This window comes from Actinia tenebrosa, unplaced genomic scaffold (assembly GCF_029948245.1).
Source record: "Actinia tenebrosa isolate PJP-AT-01 unplaced genomic scaffold, QUT_ActTen_1.0 PGA_scaffold8__29_contigs__length_14323225, whole genome shotgun sequence".
In the NCBI taxonomy this organism is placed as follows: domain Eukaryota; kingdom Metazoa; phylum Cnidaria; class Anthozoa; order Actiniaria; family Actiniidae; genus Actinia; species Actinia tenebrosa.
The window spans coordinates 7,541,777-7,562,835 of record NW_028292585.1 but is presented as its reverse complement, the minus strand read 5'-3'; the positions used below and the strand labels follow the sequence as shown (position 1 = coordinate 7,562,835).

Below are 21,059 nucleotides of genomic sequence, written 5' to 3'. Positions count from 1 at the left end.
AATAAAGATTTAAATTAAAAAAAAAAAAAACTGATGTCGTGCATTCGTTTTTATTAGTGAAATGGGAGTCACGTTGATAATAAGGGACCGCTTATTAATTATCCGCCTGAGGGGGCGGGGGTTTTGGAGAATTTAGGGGAATCACATGAAGGGATCAGTTAATAAAGAGTTTTAGATTTACGTTCACGGCAAACGTGAAGCGTCAGTTGACCAGTGAAAAATTATTTGACAATGTAAATAGCTGAGAAAGAATCGCAAAAAAGTTCAAGTAGTAGAAAAACAAAACAATATTTGTCTTTGGTGAGAAAGTTTGCAAGAGGTTAAGTTAAATACAGGAAAACGATGAAAACGTGGTCACGTTTGCCGTTTGCGGGGAGAAAAACAAGTCAATCTAAAACTCTCTAATCTTTATGATGTTGCAACAAAAATCCTCCCCCAAGCTATAAATAATGACCGATCCCTAAGGAATCGTATGGTGCGTAATTACCGCCAAAATTAAGTAGTTGAATTTTCGTATAGTACGACTTTTTGGCTCTCTGATTACACACACAAAAAATTTTTCTTATTTACTTTTATCAGATACTTTTTTCCGGAGGTACTTTTTCTAGGAGGTACTTTTTTTTCGGAGGTAATTTTTTTTTCGGAAGTTACATTTTTATTGAAGTTACACTTTTTTTCAAAGCACATTTTTTTCGGAGGATCAATTTTTATATTAGACCAGCATCCCTTGCGAGCCCTAATTTATTATTATTATTTCCTGTTTTCTCTGGATATTTGGAACTACAAAAAAGGTAAAAATTGAATACCAAACTAAAAAGGGGACAAATACAAATGCCATGCTTAACCAAATCTGTTTGTTTCCCTTTTAGATTGGGCCTGCTTTCATGTGTTCTGATTGGCCCTGTGTCCTAGACAACTAGGAAACATACCACATTTACTAGTTCACCTTTTACTGAAAACATGCATATACATATCAGGCTCCTTGCTAGGGGTGCTTTTATGATTCAAACACCCCCCCCCCCCCCTTCACTTTAGGAGTAGAAAATAAAGTTTAGTGCTAATAGGACGTTTGCATGATGGCGTCATTTGACTCCCACTACCAAGATACTTCGCGAAATTTCTTTCTCATTTAAATTTGTATTCCCTCATGAGAATAGTAAGACAATTGGTACTAATTAACTGAACAAAAGAAAGTGTGCAAGGGAGTCTGGTAGTAGAGGTCAATGACGCCATCGTGCAAACGTCCCATTTAGTTTTTCAAGAAATGGCATAACTAAGATTGGTAGAAAAACGAACCTTCCCTTTCAAATTCTTGGTGATGGGCCTGCTCGTTAGATTAGTGTTATTGTATTAAAAACTGTTCACACACACACACACACACACACACACACACACACACACACACACACACACACACACACACACAGACATGCACACAGACATGCACACACACACAGACATGCACACACACACACACACACACACACACAGACATGCACACACACACACACAGACATGCACACACACAAACATGCACACAAATAAATGGAGATAACATGAGTGTTTTGATTTTGGAGTGGGGGTAGTGGTTGGGGTCTCCCAGCTCCAATTCCAATAAAATTAATAATTATGCAATAACTGGATTGATTGGAACTCAACTGTGTCACTGCTTTTATAAGTCACAACATTTTACCTTCTCCCTTAGCTAACATGTACTCTTTCAGATGCCCTAAAGAGGTACCACTCCTTAAATGTCACACAAAGCATTTTCAGAACAGATTTTTTACCTTATGCGATTAGAACTTGGGATGCATCAAATGAACTATGAATGATATACCCAGATTTGACTGGATCTTAAATTCTATTTATTTACAATACTGTAAAAAAAATAGTGCTATTTCAACTTTTCATTTTGTTATTCAAGTCTTTTCAATAAACATTATCATTTGGGATACCTGTATTACAACATTTCCACAGGTAGCCCAAGCCAAGCAAGTTAGATTGAACGATTATTTTAGACTTTTTCAACCACAATTATATCAAACCATATAATTACATTGTTTTTTTTTTAAATACAAAGCGTTTAAATCTTACCTTTTTTTATGAAACGTGGTTTTCCTTTCAAGTGCTAAAAGTTTCCGATAACAAGCAAATCTTGTACGACATCGCTGTTTCGAAAACAGAAAGATTGGGAGACATTTTGATGATTTGAAGGCCTTGAAGCCAACTTATTGAAACACTGATAAAATATTAAGCACGTAATTGGTTATTTACCTTCTTCTTCCAATATTTTAGCAAAGAATTTTTAAAAATTCTGAAGCGCGCGAAATTTCGTTCTTCATCCATGCTGCCGCGTTTGCTGCTGTGTGACAAATACGTAATTTACTGGGGAGGTAAGGGGTACCAATTTACCAGAGCACAATCTTACCCTCCCCTTCCATATCAACAGATTTGTCGACAACATGAAAAGAGCATTCGACTGCTCAAAAGGGACGACAAGTGCTGATATCGCCACTTTTACTTCCTTGAACCGTACAAACCGTACAATATGGCTTCTGCAAGGCCAGAAGAACGGAATTTTAAAGCAGTTTTGTCCATGACTCGATCGGATGACTCTTCACCAGTTTTTTTTAAAGTTGATGGTGAAAGATTCAAAGAAAGTCGCACACTGAAACTTCAAGTGGATACAAGTTACAAAGTTGGCCTTGAATTTAGACCTCCCATGATTTTAAGGTAAAATATGTTTTCATATCTAAGTAATAATATGTTCAAACAGTGAATGCTCAAAATTGCGCTTTTATTTGCAAATGATCCTCAAACATTCGCCTCTTGTGCAGATGTTTATAGAGCTGTTTAGTTAATTATTACTTGTATGATCGCCCAAACTTGATTATAAGCTTAGGTAATAACGCTTTCATTTTGTATCTCTAAATCGTGTTGATACAGAATTCAATTCAAAGCCACAATTCATGGATGATTATTATCCAGGGTTTTTTTTTCTGGCACACTGATTTTAAGAGAGGCAACTATGCATGCAGATTCAATGGTTCGATCTGGTCACGAGGCGTTTCTGCCTTATTGATTAAATTGAATAACATTTACAAGCTGGAAACTTGTATTTTAACACGATAAAGCAAGATATTCTTGTTTTTATAGCAATCAATAAATGTTAGATCACAAATTCTGATCAATATGCAAAGTAATTCCTTTTTAAAAGATTTTTGATGATTGTCTTGAGCCATCAAGAACCATGAAATTTAGGAATTTAATGGAGGTGGCAATAAACTTGCAATAAACTTGCACATTTGTTTGTTATGTCGAAGCAAAATTGAAATTTTTTTGTAAGATTTTTGTTCTTATTTTATGGCGTTTTTTTTCATTTTAATGTTTTCCCATACATTTATTTCAGTAGCCAGGGGAACCGGCACCCCATCCTCACGCTGTAGAAACCTACCGATGTTCTGAAAATGGGTTTTGGGCCCTCCCCCCTCCCTAAGTCAATTCCTGGCTTCGCCTGTTGCACATTGCTTGCTGCATGCATCTTTATAAGTAAATAATGCCAACACAAAAAACTCAAAACACTCAAACCTGGAATTTTAAGAGTGGTTTTCATTGACTCTTGAAACAAAATGTACTAATTAGATAATGTAATAGTCAACCAGACACAATTATAGAAAACAGTGGAAGCAAAGTGTGTTAATACAGGTTAATGAATACCACTATGCATCACAACAGAAAAACCACCACTCACCACTCAACACTATCGTCCGGGTTCAAGCCCTGGCTCAGACTGGATCATATGCGAGTTGATTTTGTTTGATGTGTTGTTCTCTCCCTTGCTACGAGGGTTTTCTCCGGGATCTCCGGTTTCCTCCCTCCGTAAAAAGCAACATGTGAGTTGAGTGTTGAATGTTGTAAATATAGAATGTAGTGGTAGGGTGTGTGGAGGGAACCTCACGGAAGAGCCCTGCATGGGGAGTGGTGGTTGTAAAATATATAAGTTTATATATGGTATACATAGAATTGGATTATATTTCTGAAATGGACTACTGCTTTAATTTTACCATTATCGTTTTTTCCAATATTGATTTTAGTGATGCCACTATTTCTGGTAGCTCAATCAAGCCAGAAATAAAAAAGAACGACCACAGCTGTACGAGTTATGACTGTACACTTTCCACCCATGGTATGTCATCCTCTAAGAGTAAAGACCGTTCCTACATGGTCCTTTGCCTAAAGTTTACAGACCAGCATGAAATGACGATACAGATTCAGACCAAGTTGTATTCACAGAAAGACAAGAATCACGTTATGTGGGGTTCCTGTCTCAAGTCTCTAGATTTTGAATGCAAGATGAAAGATGGCCAGAATTTTGTTGATGTACAGAAAATTAATTTCAGATAAACTCTCAAAAATATAGAAGTATGCGAGATTAATTTTTAAAAGTCTTGGTGGTTAAGATTGTTTTTGTAAATTATCATCAAAAGTGACATTTTGCTTGACCAAATTTAATATAATATGCAAATATATATTAGACACATTAATTAGACTACAAGATAACATGTCAAACACTTTTTTATTAATCTTTTATTAAATCTAACAAAACTGGCACAAGTATTAATTAATAAAATTATTTTACTAAATGTGATACAACTTTTATTAAATTTATAATACAATGAGTTATCTTAGATATTGATCTATTTATTTGTATTTGTTTCTTAATTAATTTGTTGCATTGTTGCATAAATATTTTATGCAAACACACTTATAACCTCACTCCCAAAAACAAAGAGGTCTTATCAATTCTTAAGATTCCTAATGAATCCTACATTACTTAGTATTAAGCAGGAGTGACAGAAACTCTGGAACTAAAGATAGCTTCCTACATGTTTACTTAATGATCTAGGCAACATTTTTTCTTTAAATGCTAGTTGTAAAATATTGCCCAAACATATGAAGCTTTGGTAATTTTGATTATTTTAATCATTGATGTATGAATCGAAAATTGAGTCTAATATTAATTTAATTTATGTTATGTCTTTAGATCAATAAGTATGAATATGGTTTCAATCAAACTATATGAATGTATAATTATACCAGAAATTTTTTTCTTTCTTTAATAATGATCAAAGTTTGAAAAAAATTTTTTTTCACAAATCCTATCACTATAAACTTATAAATACACCTATTTCAAAAAACATTGTTGGTCGTAGATCTGAAGTGTGAGACCAAATTGAATTGTGGGTTGTAAGCTGTAGATTGTTTTGTGGTTTTAATGAGTAGTTCGCAAAAAGTTAATATCCTGATAACACTAACTTTGAGCGATGACCTGCGCTGGCAAACTATCTGGCTAGGTGTATATTGAATTTTGAATGAGAAAACATTCAGTCCCCCACAATTCCAATCAGTCTCAGATTTTTAATTTCAGATATCCAACCGACAACGTTTTGGAAATAGGTGTGTATATAGTGTTAAATGAAGCAAGTCTGATAAATCTTGATGTATTAATAAATGTTTTTTTAAAATAGGTGTATATAGCAGTTAAATGAAGTAAGTCTGATAAATCTAGATGTATTAATAAATTTAAAAAGTACTAATTTGAAATAAATTTAGTTTTATAAATTAGAGTGATTTCATTGAACCTGTAAAAGAGAGATGAGACTAGCAGTCACAAATTTTTTTTTTTCTTTCAATTTTTTATATAAATTCTACAATGTATTGAACTATAAACTTATTATGCATAAATACTGTTAAATTATGCAAGTCTAGTCAAGTCTTAGCATCTAGTATTAATAAATTTAAACAGTACTAAATAAATATTTAGATTTACAAATGAGAGTGATGCCATTGAACCTGTGAAAAACAAAATACTAGCAGGCAAATTCTGTTTTTTTCTTCAATCATATTGCTATTACATTTATATATTATAGGTTGAGAGTGTTGTAGACTTGAGCCCATAGACCGTTTTCTCAATGTTACATGCGCATCCAACTTGATGGGCCGCATAGCTGAAAAAATGCAAATTCAGTAAAATTGAGAAGACAGTTTTATCTTTAAAGAGAAGAATAATCAATTTTATGAATCTTTATCAAAAAAATTCATAGCAATGCATGATAATACTTGTGTTCGGGTATCTGTGCCTTTCAAGTTCCTTAAATTTGAATGCGCATGCAACCTTGAGAAAACAGTCTGTTGCCCCCATGATGAAATATGGTTTTGGTGGATGTCAATCAAAGTGTTTCCATTTCAAGCATACATGCATATAATATGGAATATCATTGAAACAACTTGATTGATGCTTAGTTTGTTATAATGACAATTCTGCACACATCATTCAGCTAAGTACTGTAATGGGTTCAATGGAAATCACCATTTTATAAATTATCTTGTTACCTTGACTACTAATAAATAAACCTAACCAATGTAAAGGTTTTGGCCTCAAGCAATTGATATCTAACTACAATGCATTTTATTGCATGTTATGCAAAATTAATTAATATTAAATCCAAATTACCAATTGGTACTCAAGTATGACCAACACATATTAACAAGTTTTTTTACACTACAAAAAATCTACCAATAAACAAATGACTAACCAATGATTATTAATGACAGACAAACTGCTCATGTTACCAAAGAATTTATAATTGCTGCTGCTAAGCAATTAACAGAATACTGACAAAATGGCAGTTTTCATCCAATCTTGGCGCTTGAACTTCATTTTAATCACTCACTGCATCCTGTATATTGTTTTCTAAACATCAGGAACCTGCATCTTCACCTTCAAGGGCTCATACTTGACCCTCGGCACTTTCTTTTTATACCTCCAGTACATAAGATTGCACTCTTTCCTGTAGCAAACAAGAATCGAGATCACCATGGCCGCCGTAAGAATCCCAAATGCAATCATCAGTCTCTGCGAGTATGGCATATCAAAGGTGTCTCCAGGTAGACCTTTACCATGGGATGGTGGCCCAAGAGTGGGTGTGGTTGGGATTGAATACACCCACATGTCGTTTAGTAGTCCTGGACGTTCATTCTTGTCTTGACCTATGCCGCCAAAAATCCAGAGGTTACCCCCTTGTCGGAATGTCAGGGAATCTTCTCTTGGCCCTGGCATATTTTTGGGATCTGGGACTCCTTTCTTGCCATAAACAGCTTTCTCGTTTTTCTTTGAAGGCCCACTAATCCAGGACCATGAGGCAGATGATGTATTAAACATCCAGAGATCAGACAGTAATCCTGTATTAGAAGCATTTGAGGTGTGAGCATCACACCCCCGGCCCCCGAACAACCACAGATGCCCCTTACTATCTGTCCAAGATAATGCTTCTTCTCTGCAACCAGGAAGTGACAGGTTCCCTGGAATACCCTGGTTACCATAGACCCCTTTTTGCAAGGGCTTTTTCTTTCCTTTAACAAATTCCCATGTACGCTGGGAGGGTCTGTAGATCCAGAGATCTGACATAGATCCCAAGACACTCTGTCCTCCAAACAAGTAGAGTTTGTCAGGATGCTGTAGCCAACTTGAAGACCCAAACCTTGCTGTTGGTGTTGGGGTGTTTTTGAGGGGTGTAATCTGGGTCCAATTCATGTTTTGAAAGTTAAATTGCCACATATCATTGAAGTCTTTAATGCTGTAAAGCCCTCCATAAAGCCACAAGAACCCCTCTTTATTGTCACACCAGTAAGTACTCTTCTCTCGTGCTGGAGGTGAACTCTGCTCCAAAACAACCCAGCTCTTTAAAGTCAAGTTTAGCACCCATGTCTTGAAGTTCAGGCTTTTCTTGCGTGTCACAACTCCTCCAAATAGGACTGTAATGTCCTTGTGGCTGCAAGACACACAATCTACACAAGATGAAGGCCAGGATTTATTGGAAGCTACAGTTTTGTTAACTAATGCCCACTTCTTCTTTAAAGGATCAAAATTCCAAAGCTCATCAAGAGATTTTATTGCCTTGGGCTCATTTACTCCATATCCCTTGCCTCCAAACATCCATACTCTGTTATTTTCATCCTTCCAGGCTGTTACGCCATGTCGTGCACCAGGAAACTCTTTATCCCCTGTTTTCTTCACTTTTACTGAGCTGGGGGAATTTGCAGTGTTATTTCCATCAATCCATACCCAGTGGCCTACAAATAAACAGAAACAATAGAAATGAGGTATAGCTACACTTACTGATCCAGGAGTTGATAGAGGGGTTAGAGGATGGGGGGCAGGTGTAGAAAAGGGGGACACTGATATTTTTACAGGGAGAAGGGTGAGGGATGAGGTTTTGCAAACTTGTACATAAAAATATGTTTCATGAAAGTAGGTCATTCTATCTAGCAGCTTAGTATTGATCAATCGATTGATTGTGGTTGTAATGAGTGATCAGTCAAGCACCATAGATCAATCATCCTCAACCACTGTTGATCTAGGTCAAGTATTGTTAATACTGCCCAGTCAAATATTTCGTCTACATCTACATGTGGTGGGGTGGGGGGAGGGGGGGGGGGTTGGGGGTGTTCTGCAAAGGGGAATACCCATCACTGCAAGAATTGGGGGGAAATTAAATAAATAAAATTATGGGGAAATAAATGAAAAACCTTATTCTCTTAAATTCCGTTCTAAGACGCTCATCAGACAAAACTTTACAATAATTCTTTAAGAATGGTTTTCATCAAAGGCAGGATTGCTGATCATCCATCTCTTGAACCTTTCACTAAATTGGCTTAAAAAGTCCTGTATACCACCAGTAACCAGCCATTAATAAAAAAACTTGTCATCGCTTATCACCACCGCAAGTACAGCAGTGGCGCAGCTCAACGGGGTCGAACTGAAAGCATGTGAAGGCGCCTCTGGCAGCCGCTATACAGTCCATGTATGACCCCGGAGCACAGCTCTAACCAGTTTGAATTAGTTAAGGTTGATTTGAGAGGAGGGAGGAAAAACTAAAACTGATACTTAAAATGCCCACAATGGAGACGAGTGGAAGGAAGTATTGAAGTCTAGACAGGAAAATATGAATAAACATAAAACAAAATTTGAGTATTCTGTATTAGTTAAGCTTCCAAAGCAAGCCTACTTCTTTATCGTAAATTGCTAAGTTGATTTTCCTTTAGTCTGCAAACTCTCGACAAAATAAGGCTCCTTCGACTTACCATTTTGCACAGTGACAAACGTGTTGTGCACAAAGCTGATTAAAACTGAAAGCCAAACAAGACAAGCTGCTGTAGATAGGAAGGTGTTCTTCATGGCTGCTTCATGTCATGTTTAAAACAACAAATAGATGACCAAAAACAGCGCAAAATGTACACCAGGAGATCGAATAATTCTCGATTTCTGGTTGTGATAGACTTGGAAATTTGAAAGTTCTTTAGCAAAACTGAGGAAATCTCTCTTTTACTCTGCATACGAACAAACGCACTGTACCCTGAAGGATCTGAAGGATTTTGTTTACGATCAATCACAAGCATAAATTACAATCGATAATTAATCGGTAAATCTCCGGAGAGCCTATTTAAGGCACAATAATCAATACTAAATACCTTAATAAATGAAAAGAAGTCTTTGAATTATTTTCTTAGCAATGATATCCTAAGTTTGTATTTATTTTTGTAATTTTTTACATTGAATGCTTAATATTTTTGTTTTTAAAAAGACGAAGTATTATTGATCGTATTTGTACTGAGCCCGCGTATCCCATGGTATTCACCGCTGCTAGCTGTGTTTCTCGTAATTTTGCAATTCTGAACAAAAATGTCGAATAAACAGTTGATCAAGAGTAAAAGTGGGCTTCGTATGGTATCCACATCGGATGCAGATCGTTCCCCATTCCTTCTAGAGGAGCCTCATTGGGAAGACGATGCCCTGGTATGCATTCAAGGCGAATAATCACACCAGTTTTGCGCACAGATGGGATTTTGTGAAGAAAGACTTTGTTGTTCACTGCACAAATTTAAGACTTCTTATTTTTGTTCATAGTTTCCAAACTGCGTCAAATGTAACATCAAGTTTGACTTTACTCATCGAAGGGTAATGTACCTTATTAATAATTGAGTAATATCGAAAGTTTTAAGTGATGTCTGAGGTTTATTTTAGAAGACCATTTCTGCATGCTCCAGGATGCTTTTTGACGCCATTTCAAGAAGACGTCACTAACTAGATTTATGAAAATAACTCTGAAAATTAACAAATATCAATTAGTATTTATGAAAATTATAACCATTACGAATTCTTATGATAATTGATAATGTTTCATTACATTTTGTACCAGTTTGTACACATCTTACATTATTCTTTGTTTTGAGTATTTTTAACTTAATGTTGTTGTTATGGCCTAGAATATTCTTATAAGCTTATTACTCGCAATCTTCGCTCTTTCATTTTAGCCCCTAAGAAAATTAATTAACTGTCAATTTAATCGAAATTGGAAAATTACTGTTAGAAATGTTTCTTTCACAATTATTATTTATATTAGTGTAATATATCTTAATTGTTTGTTTTTAATTATTGATATTGCAGCACCATTGCCGACGGTGTGGTAGAGTCTTCTGCAACAATTGCTGTGATAACAAAGTGATGCTGGAGAGACTCAGCTTCGTTGATCCTGTCAGAGTCTGTGAACAATGTTCTCATGTTGCAAAGAAAGAGGAGGAGTTCTTCAGCAAACATCTCAAACTACTTTGCCATGGTATGTGTTTGCATGCTCTGGTTCCTGTGACCTCAGCAACTTCAAGATGTCTGTATTTAGCTTTTATCAATGAAAGCACTACCAATTCTAACTGTTGTTAATTAATCTGATGGATGGAAGATAAAACATGAAAACCTGAATGGTGCTCTAAAAACACCTCAATAATACAGAGTAGTGCTCATTGTTTAAAGGATTCTCTGTGATTAGAGTTAAGCTAAGGTCTCTCCCATGATTTGAAAGGTTTTCTCCATCTTCTTTGGATTTCTACCCTCTGCAAAACTTCTAAACAAGCTAGCTGATAAATTCCAATTTATCCATGCCTCAAGTTATATTAATTAATTAGCCCCAGAGGTTGTTACAGGGACAAGGCCCCCTTTTTACGTTTCTGTGGTAATTTAACCCATGGTCAAACAACTTCAAATGCAATAAACTAATAACTAATAATTGTAAATTAATGATCTGTACTTGCCAACAGGTGCTAAATTTATTATAGATGACTCAGCTCCACTGACGTTTGTTTGTAAACTGGAAAACAAGACACACAGGTAAACTATCAACTGCACTGATGATTTCTATTATTATTCATAATGATGAAATTATTTATAAACTAGGAAAGAAGTACACAATAATTTATCATTGTTACTAGCTTTTTCCTATATCTCAGCTCTTTCCTATATCTCAGTGGTAGAGCATCTGACCGGCATCCCAAAGTGCATGGGTTCAATTCCTATTAGGGACTCTGATTTTTTTCTCAGAGTTCCCCTTTCTGCTAGCGACAAATGATAAATTATCATGTAATCATTTATAATTTGAGAAGATCAGAACTTTTAGATGTCTGGAAAAGTATCTAGTCTTTGATTTTCTAATTTTCTACTAATCTATGAATTATTCTAGGACCATTCTATTTGAATGTGATGGTGATGCTCACCACGATCCAGTTGCTCTCATCTCCCTTGTGTCTGTGCAGCTTATAACAGAGAAAGAAGGTAGGAAAGAAGGATGAGATCTATCTTATGCTGTTAGCCCAGTATTATTTTGTTATTATTCCTAATCATCTTTTTTATGCATATATTAGGCGAACATATAAATGGAATTGTCTTGAAATATAAAGAGCAGGGAAATGTCCTTGAGGTACATCTACATGCCGTCTTGTCACCAGAAGCTGAAAGAAGACATTCACTTGCTTGGATTGCTGCCATGCAAAGAGTAAGGAATTGACTTTTCTATATTCAACACTCCAGTTTTGAATTCTCTGTTGTTTAAGGCTATATTCACATTTTCCAGTAAAGTTCTGACTGGCATTCCAAATTGTTTGTATTATTGAAGTTGTGCATTGTTTACTTTACTGATGGTATTTGTAAATATTCTGATGTTGAAATGGAATTGAATTGAAGTAAATGAGTCTGTTATCAAGGAACACAGAGATATTGTATGAATTGGAACTTAACTAAATCATTGTTCACCAAACAATAGTATTAATGACGATAATAATAAAAGCGAAAATATGGTTAAGGTAATCTTTATGATGCTAGTACTGGCGTAGATTTGCTTGAGATTAATATGATGAACAAATGAAAGGATGATGATGATCTTGATTGTAAATAAGTACATCTCACAATAAGTTTGATGGATATGAAGATGGCGATTTATAGATCCAGACTTGTTTTATGCTCAGTTTTTTTGTTTTTGTTTCAGGCAATAAAAATGTTATTTGAAGTGGGAAGTTAAAGGTACTTACAGTCACAATATACCAAGGAATTTTAATGAATCAGTGCTGATATCTGTAGCAAATCACAATAATAATTACAAATATCTTAAACAGCCTCTCTATTTCAGAGGAGAAATGTTCATATAGTTTCTCATAGTAGAAGTTTATAAGAAAAGAAGAAAATATGTCCAGCAAGAAGTTATTCCTTTAGTGATCATCTTAGGTCAAATATAGATGAAATAATCTTAAGGTGATTTAGATTTCAGCACTAAATCATGCAGGATGATTATAAGAATAAATACAGCATTGTTACACATTGCTTTTTTTTTCTTACAACTGACCACCTCATAAGGCCGAGATATTACCCTTGTATCTCAAAATGATGCAATGAACCTTGTTATTAATTTCAGAAGTCTATATTGCAAGATGCAATTTATAAAAAATGCATTCATCTTACTTACAGATGGCACCAGAACTTGAAAATTTTCAGCAATGCTTATTGCATCATTGTTACAGTATGTCACAGAATTGACTTGTATACTATAAGTATATGTAACAGGACTCCATGCTGTCCAATTAAGAAATAATTGGATGAGGAAAATTCTGAGGACTGTCAAAATTGGATGAGGCCGTAGGCCGAGTCCAATTTGGCATTCAGAGGAATTTTTCGAGTCTAATTATTTCTTGATTGGGGAGCATGAAATCCCATTACCTATTAATTATATAGCTGCCTAATTAATCCCATATCAACAAGATCTGTCCAATTAAGAAAATAATTGGACAGTTACCTATATGGGATTAATGAGAAGCTGTACGATACAGTATTGTTTTACATTAGAAAGAATTGAATTCCAGAGTAGGGATTCTACTCTTCTAACATTTAACATGGTTGCTGGCACATGTAAAACCTTTTTTGCTTATCAGATTACCAAATTATCCCCAACCAACCCAATTATCAAGTTTCAAGTAAAACAATACAACTCATTCAATCTACCTTTTTGGTGCTAGCCATCATGTAGTCAAAATGGTGTTGCATTGTCTTACAGCCACTGCTAGTATCAAAATATCATTTTTCTAACTTGATTGAAGCTTTTCTTGCCACTGTTTAGAGAGCTAACTAAAGAAATCGACCTGAATTTCCTTTTTAAACTCAGTGAATCTGTTTGGGAATCCAAGAACGATGTCCGAACTTCTTGACATGTGACGGCTAGTGCCGACAAGGTGAATTTACCTAGCATGGTTTTATGTGGGCTTTCAAAACACTTTATACAATGTAAAAAAGAAAAGACACAGTTTCTAACATCCACCCCTTATCTCTACACAGACAAATCAAAGGAAAAATGTAAAATAGATTTATATAGTTAAATAGGTTTTCTTGAGCTAGTTTTATTGGTGGGCTATTGTGATCCAGCTGCACAACATAGTACAGTAAGGTGTTGGTAAGGTACTGTATGCGGTCTGTTGACACCTTACCGTACTGTGTGGATTGATCATAATAGCCATTCTGTCCTTATGACTCATTTTTATCATACTTTTGTAACTAAAGGTGATTTTACTGAAAGAATACCCAATTAATAATATGCTCAAGGACTACATACATGTAATATGTAACGTAAGTGCAAAATAGAAAATTAGAGCTATTTTTCAGTTTCCCTCTAATTCATTTCCTTTTACACTAACTTCCGTTTCATTAGCAGTTAAGAATGAAAGAGTTGAATCTGAATGTAAATCAAAAATTAAATTATATAACATATGGAATTATAAAAATACAATATTAGACTAGAATAAAGCTCATTACTGATGTTCAAATGTTACTAGCTCTCTTGTCGTTGCTGCAAGTTTTCACTCTACACCACAATTGAATATCATAAGGAGCAATCAAACAAACCATTCACACAGTAAAGACCTGGTCAGCAGGGAATAGGGTTTTGACGTGACGTCACAGTAGCCATGTTGGGGTACCAAAGCAATACATTTTCTATCCTCCAGGAATTGAACTTTATTTTCATGCAGATCTTGCGCAGAATGTTTCTATGGTTTGGTACACCAATATGGCTGAAAATAACCAGATTCCTTCAAACACTTTTAAGTGAAGATGTCATCAACACAATTCTCTTTTGCTTGATGCAACACCTTCACATTAATTGATATCTCTTCCAATGAACAGTGCACCTTTAAATGCCTAATAACATCAAAGATGTCATCCATACAATCATCTTTGTTTTGACACAACGTCTTCACATTTTGAAATCGTTAGAGTTAACTCTTCCCATGAACAATGCACCTTCAAACTCCTAATATATCAAAAATGTCATCCACACAATCTTTGGTTTGCCACGACAACTTCACATTATAAAATTGTAAACTCTTCCAATGAACAGTGCTCCTTCAAAAAAGTGCATCTTCACTTTATGAAATCGTTAACTCTTCCCATGAACAATACACCTTCAAGCACTTAATATATCAAAGATGTCATCCACATAATCTTTGGTTTGGCACAACGACTTCAAATATAAAATTGTTAACTCTTCCAATGAACAGTGCTCCTTCAAACACCTAATATATCAAAGATGTCATCCACACAATCATCTTTGGCATGGCACAGTATATTCCCATTTGACATGTCTTTCAATGATGAATTCGGCTTTCTTTTTTCAAAACTAATTCTCTTGCTTTCTCTAACAATTCTCTTGGAAGGTTTGCCACTTTCTTTTCTCCTTGATAACAATGAATCCTCATTAGCTGACAATTTGTCCAATGAACTGAAACCACTAAAATACTTCCCAGAAGCTAATGAAAGGTTTTCAAGAAGAGAACATTGTTCCTTACTGTCTTTCCTGTGGTGCATGTTCTGCACATTGGGAAAACTGGAGTTTAGACTTGGAGCCATATTGAAGCTCTGTTTAACATCAATTGTCAAATTACTTTGAGGAGACAATTTTTGAGTTTTCTTGAGTTTTCTTTGACCAACGATTGAACTTATCTTTCTTTTCCATCTACTTTGATATTTTTTCTCCATCTTCAAAATTCTTTTGCTTTTCCTACAATTTGCATTGATAATTATTCTCTTTGTTTTAAATAAAGTCCTGGAATGACTTTTCTTTCCTTTCTTAAGTTGTTGTTTGATAACTTTATCTTGCAGCTTTCTTCTTCCCTTTTCCTTGGACTCAAAAAGTCTCACATTACGTAGCACTCTTTTTGTCCCCATGCAAGGAATTTTAAAAGTTCCACAACGTGTTGAGTGTTTTAACTTTAAATTTGGACAGTGAATCATTCTATAACTCCTTTCTTTCATCAGGTTGTTGCTATTCATTTCTTCCAATGTTCTTGTACCTTTAGGAATATAATTTGCATCTTGATCCAAGTGCAACCGTTTAAGATGTTGTAATTCAATGTCTGGTTCCAGTTTATGTTTTGTACCACATCTTTCTGATATAGTCATACTTGTGTTGTAGGAAACATCTTTGAACTGAAAAAAATTAAAATTCAATAGGTGATCTTTCAATCATTTCCAAAGAAAGTTTAATTTAAAAAAACAAAAAGACATGACAGCCATGACTTTACTGGATTCTTTGATTCTGTTGGTTCATATAACAAAATAGACAAATCTTTTGTTCCATTAGATGATTTGACCTTTGCAATTTGCATGGTGGCTATGAAAAAACATCATTTTAATGTACAGGTTTGTCTTTACTTTCCTCTCTTTCCTTTTCTAATCCTATTCCAAAAACAGTCTGTTACCATTGAGCACTGCAGCAATTACTGTAGTCATTTCCATGCCTCATCACTAATGTAGATAAATTTACCTTATTTCAAAAAGTTAGTACAGCTGTAATCAATATATTTTGAGCAAGAATACTTTACCAGTTCACGTGATACAGGCTGAGAAGCATCAAGCAGGCTTCCAGTGGAATTCAAACTTGAATCAAAACTTTCTACAGTATCAAAAATATATGATTGTTAAGCTCCTAATAAGGGGGTAGGGATAGGGTTGTCCTGGCCCGCTAGACCACACCATTGGTTCCACCAATGATAAGTTTTTGCAGCACAACTTTTATTGGTTTCTTAAAGGTTCATTGGTGAATGCTGATTAATTTAACCAATTGGTAAAATGTTGGTTTGCGAATTAGTGACTGGTTGATATTGGGACACAATGAGGACCAGTTTCTGAGGACCAACAACATGTTACTTACCTCCAATGTCATCACATGGTTGGGCAACATCTGTGTAACTAACATCTGATAAACTTGCTGCAACCAGTTCTAAAAGGGAAAAACATATATAACTATACTACCATCCTGGTAAATAATTGTTAATAATTATTAGGTAAGTATTTGTGGTAATCAAGAGAGACATACATGTAAGGTAGTGGTAGTAGTTCATTCACATTATTATAATAATATAATAATAATAATAATAATCTTTCATCTTTCATGCCGCAAAATTATTGTGTTTCTGAATTTAAGAACAAAAGAAAGACAGAACAAGTGTATACTTTGTATTGACACTATTATTTCTTTGCATTTGGCCCAGGATGCATCATTTTAATGTAACTCACTATGCCATGCATTTCATCTCTCTGGTCTTAAGTGTGATTCCTGGACTCTGCATCACATGTAGGTAGACTTTGTTAGGTCTCTCCACAATGAAATGCTTATTCTCCAAGTTCCCAGGTTTTTCTTCCTACACAACACCCAACCCACTAAATTCCAATTCACTATGAGTCAGACCTGCCCTGACTTTGATAAGCCCTGAGGCTGTTTCAGGATTCAATCTGTGAGTTAGCCATGCCCTGACTTAGATCAGCCCAGAGGTTGTTTCAGGGTTCAATCTTTGGGTTAGCCATACCCTAACTTTGATCAGCCCAGAGGTTGTTTCAGGATTCAATAAAATTTGTAGGCATTTTGTGCATTAACCCTTACTTTCCACACTTGCTGGTGTAAATGAGAACAGTTTTTCCAGGACAACTGAGGTCTGTGCTGTGACAAGCTCTGGTTCACTAAAAAGGAAAAATGAACAAATTAAAGGGGGAAAAATGAACGATTGATCTAAGAGTTACATCAAGATTTTATTGATGTTATGAAGTCATATGATATCAAATCACGCATCAGCAAACATTATCTTCAAATTTGTACAATACTGCTGCATTCCTTGATTACAGAGTCATTCAATGAGCAACAGAGACTTCAAAACTGGAGCATAACTTGTAATAAAATTATTGTACCTCTTCTGTGTTTCAGTTAATGTCTTATCAAGCTCAATGTTGAGGATCCATGTTTTGAGACAAGTAGGAAGTTCAGGCTTCAAGTCTTCCTGCAATGTTGTTGTTTCATAAAAATGTATGTCATACATCTAAGTCCGAAATGGACCACAGCCAAGTGAGTAACTGTACATTAAAATGATGCATCCTAGGCCAAATGCAAAGATTAAATAATATGGTGTCAATGCAATGAAGTATACACTTGTCCTGTCTTCCTTTCATTCTTAAATTTAGGAACCCAACAATTTTGCAGCATCAAATTATAAGAAAAAACTAGAAATTGATAAATTTGGCCCTGGATACCTCGTTTTTATGCGGCTGTGTGCCATTTTGGACTTAGGTGTATAGCTAAAGCAAATCCTGAATTAAATCATTACATGTATAAAAAAACCCTGATGGTAAGGGTGAAAAAAACATTAAACAAACTCAAGTCATAATATGGTACAGTCAAGAATCAAACTTGTGACCATGAACTCAACAGATGTAAAAGACAACACTTAACAGCTCAAGCTACCCAAGCCACCCATTTACAGTGCAACTCTGGAATTATATACCCACACCAAAGGGACCAGCGAAGCATCTCTAGTAAGCATGCTCTAGTAAGTGATTCTCAATATTCTACAAACTCAGGCATTTCAACAGCTTGTCCTGAAATCCTGCGTTTTTAGATATAAAATCAAAACTAATAGAATTTGACCTACACACCTGAGATGTTTCTTGTAGGTGGATCAGCAATGGGTGGAGTTTTTGGTAGCACTCCAGGATGTTATGTACAAAATCCTTTAAGAGAACCCTGGAAAAAATTCAATTTAGAATGGAGAGTGACCATATTCTTAAACTTATAACTTTCCATTGGAAACCACCTTGAGCTTTGAGATAACTGGAAAGTTTGAAATATCCAGGATCAGATTGATTGAAGGGTAGATAGCTCTATCCGATGCATAAATCCTTATCCAGTGGATATGTTGATGCTGTTATCCAAGATGATTTAACAATATTGGATCTCTATCCGACCCTTCATACAACTGGGCCCAGAGCTCAAGATAACAGGTCTCTACTGTAGATTTGAACATTAAGGAATGTCTAAATAATGCAAATTATCATTTCTATAACTATAACATTATTTATATTATGTAAATATAACAAAGACTTACCAAATTCTAGATAATGAAGCTGCAATCACAATATGAAAAGTAATAAAAAATCCCTTGGATAACTGATGACCAACGTAGCTAATTTTGGAATAAGAGTTAAAGATATAAACAATTTATTTAAATACCTTTAATTAATATATGTCACTCTGTTTAATATTATTTACTAATGGACAAAATAAAATCAGATGACCATGAAATTATATCTCTTCTGACTCTGTACTTCTAAATTCCCAAAAACAGTATTATTACTTAATTTTGTTTTTGGGACACCCTTATCTCTGATTACTGTACCTTGTAAAGGTAAGTTAAAATCTCCCAGGGGATGTGGGGTAAGGATTTCTCTGTGATGTTAAAGGATACTTTATTGTTGACTTGCAGTGACCAATAGCCTAAATAAAATAAAAGAGTAGAGGAAATAGTGCCTTAAAAAATAATAAATATGAAGATACTAAAAAAGAAACTCTTTTTAGGCTTACTTGGGTGATAAGCTTGGCTGCTCCCATTAAGTTGAACAACGCATATTCTATAGCTTGTACACAGGGGTAGCTGTTTGTTGCTGAATCTTTTCTTATAATACAAAATATAAAGGTTTTAGTAGCACACTGTGGTAAGTGGAAAAAAGGTTTTTCTATGGGGGTAGGGCTTGGGTTCCAAAGGGGAGGGTCATTAGCAAAAATTTAATAATAATAATAAGTATATGTAATAGGACTCCATGCTGTCCAATTAAGAAATAATTGGACGAGGAAAATTCTGAGGACTTCCAAAATTGGATGAGGCCATAGGCCGAGTGCAATTTGGCAGTCAGAGGAATTTTTTGAGTCTAATTATTTCTTGATTGGGGAGCATGAAATCCCATTACCTATTAATTATATAGCTACTTAATTCATCCCATATCAATAAGATCTGTCCAATTAAGAAAATAATTGGACAGTTACCTATATGGGATTAATGAGAAACTGTATAATAATAATAATAATAATAATAATAATAAATAATAGATAATAATAATAACGTCACATTTTTATAGTGCATTTACCACTGCGAGTTGAGAGTTCAAGTCCAAAATTTGCATAAATTCATATGCTTTCTTGAATTAGTTGAAATTTTGCTAAGGGTGAAACCTTTTATTTTGACAATAGCTGTTTTCTTGCTAACTTAATAAGAGAATCACGAATTTCTTACTGAGTGAAAGGGGAAGGTCTACAACCATCTAAAATATGTTTACTGTGAATCCCCTAGGCCTTCTGCTCCCCAATAAAAAGTGTACCTTCCTTAAATGTATCTTAACTTGTGGATGAACAGATTTTGTTAATGCTAATCGAATTATTTGCAAACTGAAATTTACATTGTCTAGATTTTCCACCTTACTGCATGTTTTTCAACTGGCCAATCAATCTCTGCTTCATACTGTAACTGACACTTCACATAACAATTGCATGGTATCAACCAGGAAAATGAATCTCATGAATCGCATTATGCATCTATCAATGTCAAGTCCCAGGGTTTGGGGGGAGGGGGGGACTCCAGTGGAATTTTGAATTTTGAATTTGAAATTTTCAAATTTCCCACCATAGGACAACTGCTGAAAGTCAAACTTCCACCCTCAGTACAAGGAAAAGGGGGTCAGGAAAAAGGTAAAATATGGCATGCCTTTTTTGCACCTGCCACTGTTCAAATAATGACTATTCCCTTATAGCAACGTACATATGGGTTATGTCCAGCTATAACACTTACTTTGGCATGTTATCTATAAAAGAGGATAATAAGGCTTCCAGATTCATTTCTCTGAGTCTTGCAAGATGTTTTTGAATCTGTGTACACAAAGAACGAGAACAACTCGTACCTTAAATCCTAAATAATCTCCAACAAAATCCACAGGCAGGAATTTAATCTATATAAATTCTACCTACTCTTTTCATTCCTTGAAAGTATTTTTCTTTCCGATGTTGGTTGTGTTGTTTGTAGATGACAGATTTCATTGTGTTCATCTCAGACCACAGTAGATTCTTGGCAGCATAACGGCTCATTGATGAAAGCTTCTTCTTCACTTCATCTGTAATTTCTGCATCGTACATGTAAACCATTTTACAGAATCCTTTAGCTCAAAAATAATATTCTACCAGTACCTTGCTCTAGAGAGGAAAAATATACGCACCTGGGTTGATGTTCTCGCTTTTAAAGACGGCAGTTTTGATGGTAAATTCGTTATTTTTGGCACGAATGTTCCACGAGGCAATCGAGGCAACTTCGTCCGCCATCTT

General features: G+C 35.1%; 4 protein-coding genes across 4 annotated transcripts; 2 read left to right on the top strand and 2 right to left on the bottom strand.

The window, feature by feature from the left end:
* The first annotated feature begins 2,461 nt into the window (after positions 1-2,461).
* Positions 2,462-5,622, top strand: LOC116302821 (CB1 cannabinoid receptor-interacting protein 1). Its single transcript, XM_031712206.2, has 2 exons — positions 2,462-2,733; positions 4,095-5,622. Exons 1-2 carry the CDS (start codon positions 2,549-2,551, stop codon positions 4,402-4,404), a joined length of 495 nt encoding a protein of 164 aa, XP_031568066.1. The 5' UTR covers positions 2,462-2,548; the 3' UTR covers positions 4,405-5,622.
* On the bottom strand, positions 4,558-9,426 carry LOC116302820 (kelch domain-containing protein 4). The gene is made up of 2 exons (XM_031712205.2): positions 9,145-9,426; positions 4,558-8,133 (listed from the first exon to the last, which is right to left on the bottom strand). The coding sequence occupies exons 1-2, from the start codon at positions 9,236-9,238 to the stop codon at positions 6,755-6,757; spliced, it is 1,473 nt and encodes a 490-aa protein (XP_031568065.1). The 5' UTR covers positions 9,239-9,426; the 3' UTR covers positions 4,558-6,754.
* A 270-nt stretch (positions 9,427-9,696) lies between these two features.
* On the top strand, positions 9,697-14,198 carry LOC116302819 (zinc finger FYVE domain-containing protein 21). The gene is made up of 7 exons (XM_031712204.2): positions 9,697-9,856; positions 9,968-10,018; positions 10,508-10,676; positions 11,152-11,221; positions 11,571-11,662; positions 11,752-11,882; positions 12,372-14,198. The coding sequence occupies exons 1-7, from the start codon at positions 9,743-9,745 to the stop codon at positions 12,402-12,404; spliced, it is 660 nt and encodes a 219-aa protein (XP_031568064.1). The 5' UTR covers positions 9,697-9,742; the 3' UTR covers positions 12,405-14,198.
* LOC116302817 (uncharacterized) lies at positions 12,420-21,056 on the bottom strand. The gene is made up of 12 exons (XM_031712203.2): positions 20,954-21,056; positions 20,709-20,860; positions 20,533-20,609; positions 19,275-19,365; positions 19,159-19,187; positions 18,799-18,876; positions 18,350-18,437; positions 17,609-17,697; positions 17,307-17,383; positions 16,578-16,646; positions 16,249-16,319; positions 12,420-15,853 (listed from the first exon to the last, which is right to left on the bottom strand). The coding sequence occupies exons 1-12, from the start codon at positions 21,054-21,056 to the stop codon at positions 14,933-14,935; spliced, it is 1,845 nt and encodes a 614-aa protein (XP_031568063.1). The 3' UTR covers positions 12,420-14,932.
* Positions 21,057-21,059: the final 3 nt, after the last annotated feature.

Bases quoted from the DNA above. Each gene is read 5' to 3' on its own strand.
- LOC116302817 (XM_031712203.2), bottom strand. From the start codon at position 21,056: ATGGCGGACGAAGTTGCCTCGATTGCCTCGTGGAACATTCGTGCCAAA. The intron at 19,366-20,532 runs GTAAGTGTTATA...TTGTATTATAAG, and splicing joins TTTATAGATAACATGCCAAA to AAAAGATTCAGCAACAAACA. The intron at 17,698-18,349 runs GTGTGTAGGTCA...ACAACATTGCAG, and splicing joins ACCTACAAGAAACATCTCAG to GAAGACTTGAAGCCTGAACT.
- LOC116302820 (XM_031712205.2), bottom strand. From the start codon at position 9,238: ATGAAGAACACCTTCCTATCTACAGCAGCTTGTCTTGTTTGGCTTTCA. The intron at 8,134-9,144 runs GTAAGTCGAAGG...GTTTATTTGTAG, and splicing joins GTTTGTCACTGTGCAAAATG to GCCACTGGGTATGGATTGAT.
- LOC116302821 (XM_031712206.2), top strand. From the start codon at position 2,549: ATGGCTTCTGCAAGGCCAGAAGAACGGAATTTTAAAGCAGTTTTGTCC. The intron at 2,734-4,094 runs GTAAAATATGTT...TATTGATTTTAG, and splicing joins AGACCTCCCATGATTTTAAG to TGATGCCACTATTTCTGGTA.
- LOC116302819 (XM_031712204.2), top strand. From the start codon at position 9,743: ATGTCGAATAAACAGTTGATCAAGAGTAAAAGTGGGCTTCGTATGGTA. The intron at 10,677-11,151 runs GTATGTGTTTGC...ACTTGCCAACAG, and splicing joins TCTCAAACTACTTTGCCATG to GTGCTAAATTTATTATAGAT. The intron at 11,663-11,751 runs GTAGGAAAGAAG...TGCATATATTAG, and splicing joins GCTTATAACAGAGAAAGAAG to GCGAACATATAAATGGAATT.